This window comes from Saccostrea echinata, unplaced genomic scaffold (assembly GCF_033153115.1).
Source record: "Saccostrea echinata isolate AGI-Se365-2 ecotype Australia unplaced genomic scaffold, CSIRO_AGI_Sech_v1 ptg000030l, whole genome shotgun sequence".
Classification (NCBI taxonomy): domain Eukaryota; kingdom Metazoa; phylum Mollusca; class Bivalvia; order Ostreida; family Ostreidae; genus Saccostrea; species Saccostrea echinata.
Genome location: NW_026889779.1, coordinates 21083482 through 21100367, shown reverse-complemented (window position 1 = coordinate 21100367; position 16886 = coordinate 21083482). Strand labels below are relative to the sequence as shown.

The window sequence follows — 16886 nt, the reverse complement described above, 5'->3', positions numbered from 1 at the left end:
ATCCACCCAGGTGTCAACAAGTGGTGGTGAGTACTATAAATACACTAGATCCACCTGACCGCCATCAAGTGGTGGTGAGTAATATAAAAACACTAGATCTACCCGACCACCATCAAGTGGTAGTGTGTACTATAAAAACACTAGATCCACCCGACCGCCATCAAGTGGTCAGGTGAGTACTATAAAAACACTAGGTTTGGAAGTAAGTGCTTGATACACTAAATGTCACTAGATCAAGAAGAAATTTATCTGACAGGTTTGACATATAAAAAAGTGATATCAAATTGAGATGGGTATGTTACACTAAAGAATCATGGATAAAGATTATAAAGCGCATATAAAAACTTCACCACACATGGGAGGAAACTATACCATGTGTCAATAGATCCCCCTAGAATTTTTTTTACAGAGGTGATAACTATTCTAGATATCTATCATTAAAGATATACAACATGATTGTAACACTAAGTAATCAGTGGAACTGAGAACAAAATTCTACATACAAGATAGAACAAGTGGGGAAAAAAGTGCAATCCTGGAAATTGTCACTCTAAGGTCCATTGTTTTGCCAAGAGAGTGGTGGAACAACACTACATTGTAGTTATTCATTACAGAATACTAATACTTAATATCATTGATTTAGATTACTTAATGAAAATAGTGGGTATACAAAATACAGTAATACCAAATCAGATAGAGCAACAGGAAATTGTACCAAGTGAAATATCACTAATTACAGTTGTTCACTAATCACAGCCTCTTAATCAAGAAGAATGAATGTTTTTATGAACAGTTACACATAGATTCCATATCAAAAAAAAAAACAATGGACACACACATTCTTTCTTCTGTTCATATTCAGAAAATTTTAGGAACCAAGTTAGATTAGGTCTTGAGTGTAAATTAGTGATGATATAGGAACAATTTCAATAAGGTATGATTTCATTGTACATGGATCTAACTTTTTTGTGGGTGGAGGCTGAAAAGAATATCTTGTGCAATGGAAAACCATCAATCCTTCAAAAAAGAAAGAAAGAAAAGAAACTATATTATTGAAGATCATTCAGAAGGTTGTCATCAGTGTGATACCAGTAGGATTACAACTTAGAAGGCCTAGCTTAGAATAAAAGGAAGATCTTCTATAAAACGAGAGGGAAATACTTGATGATAGAATCTTGTTTAAGGAGTGACATGAACAGGATGATGGCGTAGTACTTGTTTAAAGTTTTTATTGAAGTAAGTTATACATAAACCATACATTTCTGATCTTAGATTACATTCAAAAGGGCTATATAAGGATAACTTTGTAACTACACCTTCTCCTTAGAGAAGGAAGAATAAAAATTAGAAAATACCACACATGAAGAGGGCTCTTAAATGTTACAAGAAGTCGCAGTACTGTACTGTGCATGTTTGAAGATGTAATACAAAATCCTCGTTAATGTGTTTTTCATCCCACCGCGAGACCTGCAAGGAATGTGTTCGTGTTTTTACAATGAAATATGTCAACAGATGTGGTTGGAGTTTTTAAAAAAAAATATTATCATGCAGCTGTTTGACATTGGATCTAACACTACAGTAAAGCTAGGAATTATGGGTAAAGTTTCCAATTGTTGCAATGGCCTTTTGGGTAAGAACTCCCAGTAAAATTTGTGGTGCCAGCATGAGCATAAATGATAGACAAAATCACGAAAGGTTCTAGTGATACAGAAACTCTAACTGCTAACATGGAAAAAATTTGTGCTACAGGACAATGGGAGCATAAATGTCTTGCAAAAGCGCAAAAAGGTTTTTGTGAGACAGAAATTTTAACTGCTAACAGAAAGATTGCTTTGTAATCAAGGTATCCAATTTCTTTTATTGTGTACTTATATGGTTATAAATCTTTACAAGTGTGGTGTGGAATGATATTCTGGGGGATCGGGTATCAAACTGACAAGGAGGTGGCTGCTTATGTTGTTAATGATCACAAAACTTGCCAGTTCTTAAAACCCCAACAAAATAACAAGTTCTTGACAAGGGGATGAGTTTGCTATTTAACATAATCTCAAGGCAAGCTACATTATCATATTTCTAATTTCATTTTCAGAATGTCCTTTCTTATTTATGAATCTTCTGTTGATAACAGCTTTAGTTGAAACATGAAGTAGGCAGTTCTTGCTGAAATAATTAAAAATTTGTTTTCTGCTTTGTGTTGAAAGTTTTTGTTCTGTGTGAAATGTGCATCAAAGTTGGGCGAGTTATGTGGCAATTCATTATGCTATTGATTTGTTGGCATATCTCGTAACAGTTTCCTCAAAGCCGTAGCTACATTTATTAAGCAATACCACAGCAATAAGACACAACACCTAATGCATCATAATTATCATTATATCTTTTCTGATGTGTGATGTAAAAAGCCCAATCTTCAGAGAAACTGCCGTTTTTGATGCCTTTCCTTCTGCTAAGGCCTTTGGTAAATTGGCGCAAAGGGTAATTTCTGATATTCCAGTAAATGCTATATTGATCAAAGGATACTTTATAATTTGTTGTAAGTGTATTGTTTTAATAATTTATATATCTGGCGTACATAAGGGAATGAAATTGCCAGCATCTATCACGTATCAAAATGCCTATTCCACGCTTCTAAGGAAAATCTGCTATCACCGAAACCCATAGAGATCTCACAGGGTAACTGTTAAAAGAACAGCTGTATTGTTCTGTTCATACACTTAGGAGGCAGACAAGCTGTATAAAAAATATTCTTTTTGATATGGTCTATATGTATTCTGTGTAAAGCTGATTTAAAAAATATACAAGTAAAATTAATTCACTTTTGAGTAATGAAGTAGCTTGATGAACATTTTTTTTTTTGATGTGTTTTGTAGTTGAGCAGAGTTCAGCTAGTGAGTGTTCGGATGATTCAGATGACAGTGGTGGAAGTAGAGACCTTAACAGATACACATGTAGACATTGTTTAACCACAGGTAAGATCATTGATTGTACCTATGCACATGTCTTAAAAGCACTTTTTCACTTGCTAATCTTAGTACATGTAGATGCAAATTTGAGACTTAGGAAAAGTTCACAAGATCAATTACTTGCAAAAGATGGAATGATGAGGAATTGTAAAACTATGCCTATTCATGATGACATGACCAGTTGTCACATGATAAGACTTCATTGGGTTGTAACAGGTGCACAATATCATTACGACATTGAATTACCGTCTTTGTACAGCATGCACACTGATCTTTGTTCTCTAAGGAGAGATATTAAACAAGACATTTTGTAAGGTCAAACCAGAAATGTTTTTCCAACAGCAGGGAAACCTCTCCTTCGTTAGGCAGGTGTATTTTAGTGACCTGTGGTCTCATGTTGAGGTGCAGCCTTTTTATGACTAAAAGAAATTATCGTAACCGTCAACACCTACATAAGACAAAAATATTGACAAGAGAATTGAGACTTTTCATGTCAAGACCAGCATTTTATCATACTTAAGTAAATGTCAGAAATTGACCCTGTATGTTAGAACAGGTGTGCAGGGTCTGTAATTAGAAATAAGATCAATAGAGAAACTCCAGGTATGCAACAAAGGGGGGATTTAGCCTCTGCAGTTTTGGTTGACCTCTGGGGTTTGCATTCTCCAGTAAGATGAGAGATGACTATGAAGTCAAAGGTCAAATTCAGACACAATGGCAGGTAGCCACCGAGAAGTGTTAAACATACAGAAGTTTCACGGTGGTTGGTAGTTTACATTACACGGATTTATAATGATTTTTCACATCCTGGACAGTGGTATACACCAGAGGACCTCCAATTCTCTGTATGTAATTGTCATTTTCCCTCAGTGGGGATGTAAACATGACAGCTAAGAACTATTTACACCCCACTTCTGAATGGTTAGAGTGCATGCTGGGATCCTGTTATTTTTACACTTAATCTGTCAGTTGTCAGCAAACTCGCTGAGGTGAAACTGATTGAAGCTTTGCGGCACCTCAAGCGAGGAGTAACTGATTACACACATGAAGGAAATTGATAACCGACAGTTTTTACTAGAAATTTAAACTCTTAACTTGGTATTAATGATTTTGAGCAGACTGATAGCATGGGTTTAGATAGTGAACAGATCAAATGAAATAGTCTTTATTGCACAGAAATTACCATCACAAAAGTATCTTGTGATGTTGTGTGCGATGTTTTATGTGATCTGCGAGGTGCGAGATCTATAAAGAGCCTGTGTAGCAGAGATGGAGTTATTAAAGACAGTTGATGTCGACTTTTATTTCTGCGGCTACTTTCCCCATGTGTGTGGTAGACTGTTGCAAGGCTATATGCACATTAATGTAGGGATATCAATTATTGTGGATTCTGCGAGTTTGAAGGTATATAACAGCCATAATAATACCCTGGATCAGCTATCAATTTTCATGATGGTTTGACTTCAGACGTGTGTAAATAATACATCATCTTTTTCATTTGAACAGAAATGATCTTTAAGAGCTTCTCCTGCAATAGAATTGTGTTTTTGGCGAGAAATCTTTTGATGCTTATGTCAAGATTGATCGATACATATTTGTTTTTTGGAGCAGGATGAAATGTGACTTCACACAGTCTCCAGGAGATTCATTATATAGTTATTTCTTTTTTTCTAGATTCCAAAGACTGGCACCATGCGGGTAAAGACAAAAGTCTTCGCTGCACACAGTGTCGCCTGTACTACAAGCGACATGGAGAAGAGCGCCCCCTAGAAAGCCCTGAAGATCCCCCCTTCCTCTTTAAGCCAGTTAAAGAGGAAGCTGATGTGCTGGGAGGTCGCCACAATATGCGAACAAGGCAATCAAGGGAAACAGTAAGAAAGATATGCAAAGATACTACAAAAATTTAATCAATTGAAGGAACAAAAAACATGTTAGACTATATCGACTATATTCAAAAAGGGATTGAATCTGAGCTTTTATTAAAGAAAGGATGGCATCTTAAATTTATTCTTGTTTAATCTTTGCCACCAGCTTAATATCCTGTTACCATCTTCCATAAATAAAAGAACCTATAGTCAATTCCAAACAAATAATGAAAGGTATGTTAAAAGTGACTAAGAATTAAATTTAATTTCCAGGGTAAAGGAAATAAAAAGAAAGAAAGCAACGGTGTAGACCCAGAAGATAACCAGAAGACAGTGAATCCTAAATCTCCCAGCAGTAACAGCAGCTGTAGTACCAGCAGCTCAGACAAGGACATAAAGAGAGATAGTAAGGTTAGTGTTCAGTAGTTAGAGGGGAGGGTAAAACAGTGAATCCCAAATCTCCCAGTAGTAACAGTAGCTGTAGTACCAGCAGCTCAGACAAGGACATAAAGAGAGATAGTAAGGTTAGTGTTCAGTAGTTAGAGGGGAGGGTAAAACAGTGAATCCCAAATCTCCCAGCAGTACCAACAGCTCAGACAAGGACGTAAAGAGAGATAGCAAGGTAAGTGTTCAGTAGTTAGAGGGGAGGGTAAAACAGTGAATCCCAAATCTCCCAGCAGTACCAACAGCTCAGACAAGGACATAAAGAGAGATAGCAAGGTTAGTGTCTAGTAGTTAGAGGGGAGGGTAAAACTGAATCCTAAATCTCCCAGTAGTAACAGTAGCTGTAGTACCAGCAGCTCAGACAAAGACATAAAGATAGATAGCAAGAAAACTTTAAGATATCCAAGGATTTGAGATACTGAAATTAAAATACATATAGAAAAAAATAGTTGGGACTTCAAATCATTTGGCATATCCATGGTATTTGAGATTTTGGTGTTCAAGATACCAGAGTTCAGCTTTATTTGTTTTTTAGCCATCATTTTGTTACAATTAACATTTTTGGCACTTTACAATGTTCAACATTAATTTATACAAGAGTTCATTATAACTGTGATGTCAGTTATTATCTTACTTTAATCTGTAAATGACTTCTTCATTAATCCCAGAACACCAAAATCTTAAGGAAATGTATATAATTCCAGAAATACCATGTTCTCAGAATATGTTGTATTACATAATGTGATAGACTCTGAACACAGACCACACACTTAAGATGCTGGTATCCAGTTGTTCAAAAGTACATTAACATCTTTTTCATTCCACTTGGTAATTTATGAGTGGCTTTATTATGTACATGTATTTATATTATGTTCTCATATATAATCCTTCTAAGTGTTTTAAATACATATTCTAAGGTTTTTCACCCTTTTACAGAAAGAAGAACCTAAGGCTAAAGGAAAGAAAAGACAGGCCAACTCTGACAGTGACGATAAGTCTACTAAAAAGAAGAGGGCAGAGGACCGATCAGACTCGGACTCTATCTCAGACAGTAGCAGTAGTCTGGAGGATCTTAGTAACGAAGGGGATGCTGACAACAATCAGGTAGGGGGCACCTGTTTATTGAGCTGGGGGAGGGAAAGAGCACCTGCCTAGATAGGAATGTGTCACATTGACATGAATATATCATGTTCTGGTTCCAGTTTGTTATTAAACAGTAATAGCATAAGGCATGTATATGGCAATTATTTCCATGATACCAGTGTAATGTATTTTAAGTGCCTAATGAATTATATATATAGGCATTGGTACACAGGGGAATATTTATGTGCAAGATTTCTTGTGTAGTTGGCATAAATTTAACACATACCACACATAATATTCTATACTTACTTAATACAAAGAAAGATTTGGTTTGTTGCTCCAGATTGTTTTGTTATTGGTAGTAAATGTACACATTTAAAGAGTCTAATGGGAAATTCAAAAGAATAGTTATAGAAGTGGTTGCATCACAGATTAAATTATATCAATGCCCTGATTATATTCCTCAAAACCTTCAGAAGTAATTTCTTTACAAATTCATCAAATCTGTTATGTTTCAGGATGATTTGAGCTCATCTCCACCCAGTACACCCAGATCTGTGGACAACACTGAAGTGAAAACCAGTCTGTCCTCCAAGTCTACATCTAGCAGTTATAATGACACTTCACAAGCTAGAGCCATTGTCCATCCTGAACCTGTGATTCCTTCCTCATCTAGTCCCAAACCCCCATCCCCCAAACCTTTAACCTCCACCCCTCCTATCACACAGCACCTTACCAAAACCAAGACACCACTGTCCCTCCCTTTAAAACCATTCTGTTCTCATCCAGATCCCATCCATGTGACTTCAAACTCTTTCTCTCACTCAGTATTTACTTCAGTGAATTCCTTATCATCCTCTGACAGTACAGCCTCACTTTCAACAGCCACATCAGTGACATCATCATCATCTGCCATTCGTCCTGAACCAGCCCTGCATTCACCAAAAGTTGGCAATCAAAAGCAGGAGTCAACCAATCAACCAGGCCTACACAAACCAGTGTTTGTGGCCACTCAGGAGCCAAGCACTTCATTGTCTGTCCCAGATCTAAAATTCTCTTCAAACTCTAGCTTTGCTCCTGTATCAAGGTCACCTTACTTGGAGCAGCAGACAACCCTGGCCTCTACTTCAGTGACCCCAGTGTATCAAAATGCTATAAGCTCCTCAGGTATGAGAGACTTGAACACAATCAAGAAAGAAAGGGTGACACCACCTCCACTGGAAAGCTTTACAAGCACAGGTTTCAAACCAAGAGACTTTATTGAGTCAGACAATCGCAAAAAAGCAGAAAACATTAACTTTGATCTCAGTCATGTGAAATCTGAACCAACCTTGGACTTATCTATAGGATCAAAACAGTTTCCCTCCTTATTGGAGTCATCTGGGATTGACAAACCACCAACAGACAGGAGGGGCACTGAGGAGGGTGGGACAAGTCAGACAGAGGTGAAATCTGAGAAGTCTCAAGAGATTGACATGGATGATGGTGACAGTGACAGAGAAGGGGGTGTGGTCACAAGAGACCCCACCCCAGAACCTCCCCCTGTACAGTGTAATGTGGAAGTACATACAGGCAGCAAGGACACAAAGTATCGGTAAATTCATCAACTTTAGTACAGAAGAGCATTTACTCAGGCAATATTGAATATTAATTGAATTTCTGCAGTATGAGATAATCAAAATTTAAAAACAAAAAACAAAAAAACCCCAGAACTTTAGTGTTACTGTAAAGTTCGTTATAATTTATTGTTAATTTTGTTTTCTTCAGCTTAATAAAAGTGTTGGACAGAGGTTCCAACATCTGTTCCCGGTGTGATATTGTATTGAAGGCTCTGTCAGATTCCAAACTGGCTCAGAAACAGAAAAGTAGTGGATCAGTGTCTTCAAACCCACCCCAGCAGACACCAGTCAAGCCAGAGGAAAAGGTACCAGTTTACTGTGGTTGTGTTATATTCAATATTTATGCCATTTCACAAACAGATCAGATTTCTTAGAAAATTTTGTGTAGCTTATTTTGTTACAAGAATTCAAGTCTGTACTTTGTGAATTTTTGTAAGTCTTCATTAGAAATATTTTGTCTTGCAGAAGAAGCTTGAGACCCCACCCCCTAATTCCACAGCAGATGCCCAGATTACAAGTAGTCTGATCAGCACACCACATCACTTTGATAGACAGACCCCCAGGTCATATCCTCCAGACACACCAGCCCTGAGGCAGCTCAGTGAATATGCCAAGAAACCAACAATAAGTATGGGTAGGTAGAGAAAAAGCACAAATTAGTCAATTGAATCCATTTATTTTCCTGAGTAAGGTTTTGTAACAGAAGTAAAATAATTTTGAATGGTTCTGATAACATATCATGTTTAATTTTATTTTTAACCAATGATAGGGGGTGAACCATCTATGTCCCATCCAAGTGGGCCCTATGGACCCTATCACCCAGGGATGGACCCCCTCCTGAATTACAGGATGGGAATGTATCCCCCTGGATCCAGAGAAAGGTAATGATTGAATATGCAATAGCTGTAAAAATGATCTTACTTGTGAGAACTCAAGGCAATATTACTAGAACACCTTTTCTATTTTCACAACATGAATTATGTTCTTTACAGGCTGGAGCTGGAGCTTGAGAGGGACAAACGTGAGAGAGATGCCAGGGAGAGAGAAATTCGGGAACGAGAGATTCGAGAAATGGAGATGAGGGAGAAAATGAAGCAGGATTTGGAAATGAAGCCACCGGGTAAGTTGATGTAGATGAATGGAAATCTAGCTCTTGCACTTATTAAGTGCTGCCTATATGTATATCTTATTGCAACTCCATATTACGGCTATATTCCTAATGCTTTTCTCCCACTGAAGGAATTTAAACCAGAAATAATATTATTAATCTGAAGAAAGAAAAATTTAAAAAATCATTTACCAAGGTAACTGTTTACAGGATTGGAGCGTTTACTGCCACCCCATGGACCAAGTCCAATGGATCCCCAGTGGTTAGAATTCCAGAGGAGGTACGGTAGTTTTCCCCCAGCAGCCTTGGGACACCCTGGTGGTCCTTCTGGTTCACATATACCAGGGGTCTACCCTCCAAATAGCATCGCCAGTGACCTGATGCAGAGGGAGAGAGAGCGGCTAGAGAGACTGGGTAATGAATCATGGTTTATTAAACATGATATTGAAAATTTTGATGAAGTAAGCATAAAATTCATGTGAATATATATCGGTACTGTACACGTACTTTTTTTCCAGGGGGGTCATAATTACGCGGAATCACAATTTCTGTTCAATCCTTGGGTAGAAAATTACATGTATTTCTAAAATGCCTCTATATGCCTTAAATGTACATGTACTTCGAGTACGATTGGCCATGGATCTTGTATAGCGTATATTAATTCCACGTGGAAAAAAAGTACTTCTATAGTATTTTAATTTAAAAATCAATGGACAGTTTTATTGAATTTTCTTAATGTTTGTTTGAAAACATTGTATCTTGTTACGATAGTGGTTTGAATGATTTGAACATTTCAGGGCAGAGAATCGTTAAAGACTTTAATCTCAGATTTTCTGAACATCTGTTGTTATGTTATCACTGTGTTAAATTTAGGAGTACCCCCAGGTGCCCATTTTCCATCTGAACTTTTCCACCATGGACCTGCGGCTGTGGCAGAGAGGTTATCTGCCGAGCGTCTCCATGCGGAGCGAATGGCTCTTTCAGCTGACCCATTGGTCAGATTACAAATGGCTAGTCTAGGAATTCCTACTCCACCTGTTGGGGTGGGGCCATCTGGGACCCACTCTCATACACACTCCCACTCCCACACCCATCTACACCTACATCCAGGGGAGAACAACGCTGGAGGTCCACCTCCACCCCCATCACCTTTCCACCCCATAGGGGGACCCCCTCATTCCCTTCTGACACCATTTGGCCCAGGTAAGAATACTGATGGATTCATTTCTATTGATGTAAAACCATTTCCATTGCAGATATTCTGCGTAGTGATCAAATGACTGGAAGAATGATATACCAAATTTGTACACAACGTCTTACTAATGAACAAATCTACATGCAGAGGGTAACTAATGAATGTATCCTCCGCTCCAAACATGAATGGGGGGCAGGCGGAGTTATCGACCCTGCTGCCTCACAATTGGTTTATCAATTTAATAGTAAGTTTTGATTTGAACATGAAATTTCAAAAATCAGTGCTCGAAGAAAAAAATATCAGACATGCATTTAATGAGCCATATAAAATCTGAAAATATTTTGCTTGCTGCTTTTACACATAACTGGTATCTGTAGAGGTAAAATTGCTTTCTTTTGTATTGCTCTCATAGGTAAGTCGTTTTTTAAAGAAATTTTGTTTTGAAGCTCCAGACTAAGGGGGAAAAAATGGATTTTTCTATCAGTGCTTTTACAGCTAGCAATTGTAAATTCCTGCATAGAACTTCCATAGAAAGTGTTTTAGACTTCTAGCACTGAAGTTTTGAGTAGTTGTTGTTGCTAGACATTTTGCTTTATCTGTAGATGCTAATTAGCAGCTTGAAAATATTTTTTGATGATTGTCATCATTGAGTTTATAAATGCAGTTTAAAAATGGCTCATTAAATGTCTTTAAATCCAAATTTGAAAATTTCAAAATTTGAACTCGGAGATCTGGATCGATATGTTGTCGTACAAATTCTGGAATATGATTTATGATTTCCAAAGGCCTCTTTTTGAGTCCTTTAACTTGTGTCATTTTAAAGACATAAGAAATCAAAATTTGTGAACTGAAAAATAGTAGTTCTGATATGGTTATACAAGTTCTTACTATAATTTTGAAATGCACTTTTAAATGTAAATTTTTTGATCACATTCCTATGACTGTGCAATTCCACACCAAATTTTTATGCCTTCCACAGGAGCTGATCCCCTGGCAGTGAGTGCTGCTCCAGGTACACCTTCAGCTCACCTCTCTTCCCTGCCCGCAGGCATTCCTCCCCACGCTGGACTCCTGTCTCGTGGGGAACAAGAGATGTTACAGAACGAATTCTATAGAAGAGCTTATGCAGATCCAGGTCTGGCCCATCAGGTAAATCTTCGGAAAATTTTTTAACTAATTAATAGAGTTTCGATTTTGCTTTATAATTTAAAAAAAAATATTGCTTTCTACCTCCTTTCATATGTTAATAGTGGTGTTGAACTGCAAATGCCTTTTTCATGTTGTTGGATTTTGTAAGAGTTATTCCTCTTTGGTGACTGTTCTTCACTGATATCTAGTTCATTTTGCAGCTTTCAGCACAAGCCGCACAACATGAAGCAATCCAAAGACAATTGGCCATGGAGAGGGAAAGGTTTGGTCACCTGCCCCCACACTGAGACAGGCCTACCCCAAAGGGTGAACTCTAAAGGTGCAAAGACTTGTGACACTCTTGTCAGTTTAAAACAAGAAAAAAATGGATCTGCAATGACAAAAAATAGCTTGAAGTTAGTATGGAAAGTGTTGGAACAGACAGTATTTTATATACGAGTATCTATACTCAGTACCTGATCAGTTCTGTGTTATAATGTGATACAAGGATCTCAGAACAAACCACAGACAGCCTATAGACTGCGACTGGTTTAATTGTGTTACAGAGTCCAGTTTCTTGCAATCTTGTAGTTATATTCTCTGTGAAGGCAGCTGACTATGGATTCAAAAACACACAATCAGCAAGCGTAAATCTAGTTCGAACACCCAATTAACATGATTACAACTCTTTCAGCAGGACTTTTAACCATTAAGTTGTGAATTTTCTTAAAACTGACCTAATTTTGGGACATATTTTATGAAGCATTCCGATGAAAAGTGCTAAGTTATAGAAATCCACATTGTATATATGTACATTTGTGATACATGTATATCTGCCATTCAATTAACTTACTTGTCTGACTGCAACTTTTTTTTTTATTTTTTAATTGATGATAATTAGAAAGTGAGCACATATTTGTTGCAGATTAGTCATTTTAATGGGCACTGCTTATGTAGACTAGGGCTTGATTTTAAACTAATCCAGTTTTGAACCTTGACAAACTGAGATTAGATTTATGTTGAACTACAGTGTTTTTTTAAATTGGAATTCCAAATGTTTTTTGTATCAAAAATCAGCATTTGGAATTGAAATGGAATGTTTCAGACACTTTATTCGACAAGATGTGCATGTGATTTTACATTGAATGAGTCAGTAACACAAAAGCACTTGGAAATAAGTTATGTTCCTACAAGAAGTGTTGCATTATTTTAATGGCAATAATTTATCACCTGAGGCAGCGCTGGCCTGCAGTGTGATGATTTTCCTGGACTTCTCCGGCTTTATAAAGACATAGTGCTGTGTATCCATTAATGTCAGAAGTCCAAATATTTTTATGTCATTTTTTGTAATACTTGTATCTTGTGTGTGTGTCTTAAATATATTATTACAAACTATCAAATTTAAAGGAAAAGATGAAAAAATAATAAAATTAGATATCCCTCAGAGTGAGGATATAAAATAAACATTGTGTTTCGTTATTTTCAGGCGTACTAGTAGTCATTAATGATTATGGTTTAGTTACTTGGGTGGAGAGACAATTTTATGAAAGAAACCTGTTATAGATGACTAGATGTCAGTGTAAAAATTCTGAAAATTCCTTGTATTTTATACAGTGTAAGAAAATGACCTTTCACTAAGAGAAATAACCCTTACAAGTAATTAATAACAATGTTTTCTTCATAGAATATTGGATGCATTACATTAACACTACATTTCTTGTAGTCATTACCGCTACACTCATTACCGCTACAAAGTAGTACATTACCGATTCATTCATTACCACTACAATGCCTATTCCGTTAGCCAGCGCATGTACAGATATAAAGTACATGTACATGCGTACATGTAAGATCCATTCCCTCTGCTCACCACGTGGAGTTGAAAGTAGAACTTAGAGTATGATGAGTTTTTTTCACTTTATTATTGAAAATCCTTAGTCATTTTGTTTGTAAAAGACATTTTTTTGGCATGCTTTTTCTACACATCTTCACACTTAAGAATTTTTGAAAGTCGTATTTTGACTACAGGCTGAATGAATTATATTTAATAGAACTTGTACTTAATTGCACTTCGACTACATTGTGAGTGAATTATATTGAATTATTTGACGCCATCGCAGGCATATTTGTGTAAGTAGCGGTATAATGAGTTGAAATCACCAATTGTCTTATTGATGGCAAGGCATGTAGCGGTAATAAGCACCGGAAATGAAAAGTGGGATTTTTTTGCAATATAGCGGTAATGTTGCGTATGGTTGAATTTCATGAGCTCCATCTTCTGTTCAAAATATTATTTTTAAAGAAAAATCTCATATTGTAGTCTGGGGCTCTTTCTTCCTTACACAGAGTCAGGTTGTATCGTCATAGAGCTACAAAATGTATGTATGTTTTCGACATCTAGTGACTACACAAGCCTTAAGGTTCATGCTTTGTCTTTATTATGATGGTGGTTACTATATTCTGATTAAATCAGACCTTCACTTGAATTGTCGTGTGTACAACCAGATGAGAAGTGAGTGATGGTCTGCTTTAAATTGGGTTGACCCACAATGAATATGTTCAAATACTAAATGAAGCAATATAACTATATGAAACACAACCATAAAGACAGTATATAATTTTTCTGATTTGAATTCCGCTTTCAACTGAGAGAGTTATCTCTCCTACCACTAAGAAGTTAATCTAATTTGATTAAAAAATCACGCAAACATTTGTGGTCCTCACAGGAGACGGAAAGAAAACTTTAAATTAGATGTTATAGTAGTTATATCCATTTTTAAGGGGAAAGAAAGTCTTTTAAGCTCAATAGCATGTGGAATTTGGAGTAGGAAATGAAGGAATGAATGAAGAAAAGATTAACCACTGAGCTAACCAGACCGATATCCACGATCCATGAAGCCCAAATTCCTTCATTCCTTCCTCCTTCCTTTGGACTTCGAAGACACAAGTATACGGACCCTTTCAGGAATTACTAATTTACATTAAACCTGAACAAAGATTTTTGAACTTAGAGAATTCTCTTTCTTATTATTATTCTGTATGATACTGATATGCAAACATCCCAACATAGTGCAAATTCAAATTTCAAACATGAGCCCTTACAATCTCCTATGCAGAGTTGTCGTTCGTTCCTCTCTCAGACGCCTCTGCAATGTGCTCGCGTCAAAATTTTTGACATAAAGGAGAAAACATGATATTCCAAGGATTATTTCAAATCATACTAATAGTTCTATATTTATTTAGGAAATATCCAAACATTAGCGCAGGGAATTATTTATAATGAATTAAAACAAACGCACTATTTCTTGTGCTTAACACTGTGATATATGCGAGCCAAGAGGTGAATGTATGAGCCGATGGTAGAGAGTGGAGCCCTTAGAGTAAGTGTTAGGCTAAAATAGATATTCAGAATTTTAAAGGTAAATATATAGGAAATTAAAAAAAATTGAGAGTAGCAGGATACATATTGATATGCGATTATTCCTACATCGCGAAGTTTGTTCAAGATATAGAGACGGGGGATATGTTGAGGCTTAAACGGGGGTCAACTTTTACTTAAGGTATGTCACTCGTGAAATTAGTTGTATCAAGGATTTTTTTGAGAAGTATATTTTAGATAAGTACTCATATAGCATGACTCAAAATTGCATAGAAAATGGGGGGGGGGGGGTCAGTGTGCATCTTACTGGGCTACGGTACAATTAAGTTGACCTTTTTGCACTTAAATTGTAACTCTTTGATTAATCACTTTAATCTTTATCATATTTTATCAGATGTAATCACTTTAATCTTTATCATATTTTATCAGATGTAATTATGGCAATAAATATAATCCTAATTTACGTAAAACAGTTTGAATAATACTTATCATTGAACAAATCATGCAAATTAATGCGCATAAATTATTGTTTGACCTTTTTGCACTAAAAAAGTATCACATTAGGGGTATAAAAAATCTAAATAGCCAATAAAATATTTTCTTGTATCAAACTTCTAATGACTTAGTGCTGATCGGTAGGAAGTATCGTGTTTTTAAAAATAATAGATGAAAAAGTTGGGGTCAGTGATGTAAATTTTGAGATATTGGTCAAAATGTGCGATTTTCAGGCAAAAAACGGCGTAAATTTTATCTTGACTTCTTTAATATATCTTCATTACTTGGCAAAGTCTGTTGAGTGAATGTATAAAATTTGTTCTAAAAAATAAATTGAGATCTACATGTATATCTAATATTCCCAGCATATCATAACGGAAAATATTCTCTAAGTAAAAATATGTGGGGCTAAAGTTCCAATATATTAAACTAGACTTTGACCCGTGCGTGCACGGGTTGACATTGTTATGAATGCATCCATGTGCATATCGGACATTTACCAAGGGTACCTAAGTAGGAAAGCATGAACTTGAAAGTACTTCTTGCTGCAATAATGAAGCCTTTTCAAGGGGGGGGGGGGTACAACTCTTTTTGGATCATACAATATCATTTCATTTTTTAATTGAAATCATACAATGTAATCAGAAACATTTTAAAATAAATGTTTTTGATGTAATTATTCAAAAAAAAAAATTTTGTTCAAAATATTTAGTAAAGTCTGAGTTTACCAAACTTTAAAGTTTACTGACCTTGACCGATTTTATTTTGGGACAGCCAATGAGAATTTGGGAGCGGATCTTGAACTGAATATGGGAATTTTTCTTACTTCATACGTAAATAATGCAGCAAAAATAAAATACATACCTCATAAACATTTATATATCTGTTTAGTGATAACACAAGTTAATTTTCTGCAGTATTAAACGTTTTCATTCAAAAGTCATTACATCACATGAGAACTGTCATGGCTGCTGAAGAAGACAACTTGTTTTCACGCTAGTGTATTTTTTCTTTTGGCGATTTAATTAAACCTTAGTTTGTTTGCTACGATTAAATATAATTTATTTCATCAATGAATAGATATTCCTTATGATCTTAATTTTGTCCCACCTCATAGTTTTGAGATTTACTATGCATGGATTATATTTTACAAATCATAGGCGTCGGAACCGGGGGGGGGGGGGGTAGCCCCCCTAGCCCCGCTTTTTTGGCAAAGATAGACATAGTTTAGGCATTGAAAATTGGGGCTTACATTTTTCGTTGGTTTAGCCCCTCCAACTTTCATTTAGCCACCCTACTTTCAATTTGCTTCCGACGCCTATGCAAATGATCGATATTTTAGCAGCATTGATAGAATGAACTGTACGGGCCGCATGGGCTGACTTCAGACTACCTATTAAGCGTAGTTACCACGACAACCTTTACATATTTAGAAGAACAGACTGTCCCTTCTATATAACGTCAGGGTCAGAGGTCATGTATTTACATAACAAAGGTATAAGCCTACAATAATGCTATTAATTTCACTACACTCTCGTAAGAAATAAAATGTGAATTTTTTTGCATGGAATCAAATATTTCTTTGCCCTTAGTTTATGTTTTATATTTAC

At 36.2% G+C, this 16886-nt stretch overlaps 1 protein-coding gene across 3 annotated transcripts in view; it reads left to right on the top strand.

Moving 5' to 3' along the window:
- The window catches only part of LOC133197522 (arginine-glutamic acid dipeptide repeats protein-like), a 73640-nt gene extending 61844 nt beyond the window's left edge, over positions 1–11796 (top strand). For 2 of the 3 annotated variants that reach the window (XM_061333598.1, XM_061333600.1), the window contains 13 exons: positions 2868–2966; positions 4635–4831; positions 5099–5236; positions 6206–6373; positions 6871–7946; positions 8120–8276; positions 8437–8605; positions 8741–8852; positions 8964–9091; positions 9290–9493; positions 9953–10282; positions 11254–11423; positions 11624–11796. In XM_061333598.1, coding sequence (XP_061189582.1) covers positions 2868–2966; positions 4635–4831; positions 5099–5236; positions 6206–6373; positions 6871–7946; positions 8120–8276; positions 8437–8605; positions 8741–8852; positions 8964–9091; positions 9290–9493; positions 9953–10282; positions 11254–11423; positions 11624–11710 — 3035 coding nt within the window. In that variant the 3' untranslated portion in view covers positions 11711–11796. Of the gene's footprint in view, positions 1–2867; positions 2967–4634; positions 4832–5098; positions 5237–6205; positions 6374–6870; positions 7947–8119; positions 8277–8436; positions 8606–8740; positions 8853–8963; positions 9092–9289; positions 9494–9952; positions 10283–10335; positions 10519–11253; positions 11424–11623 lie in introns of all 3 variants that reach the window. The other variant, XM_061333599.1, reaches the window with a different exon arrangement.
- The last annotated feature ends 5090 nt before the right edge of the window (positions 11797–16886 follow it).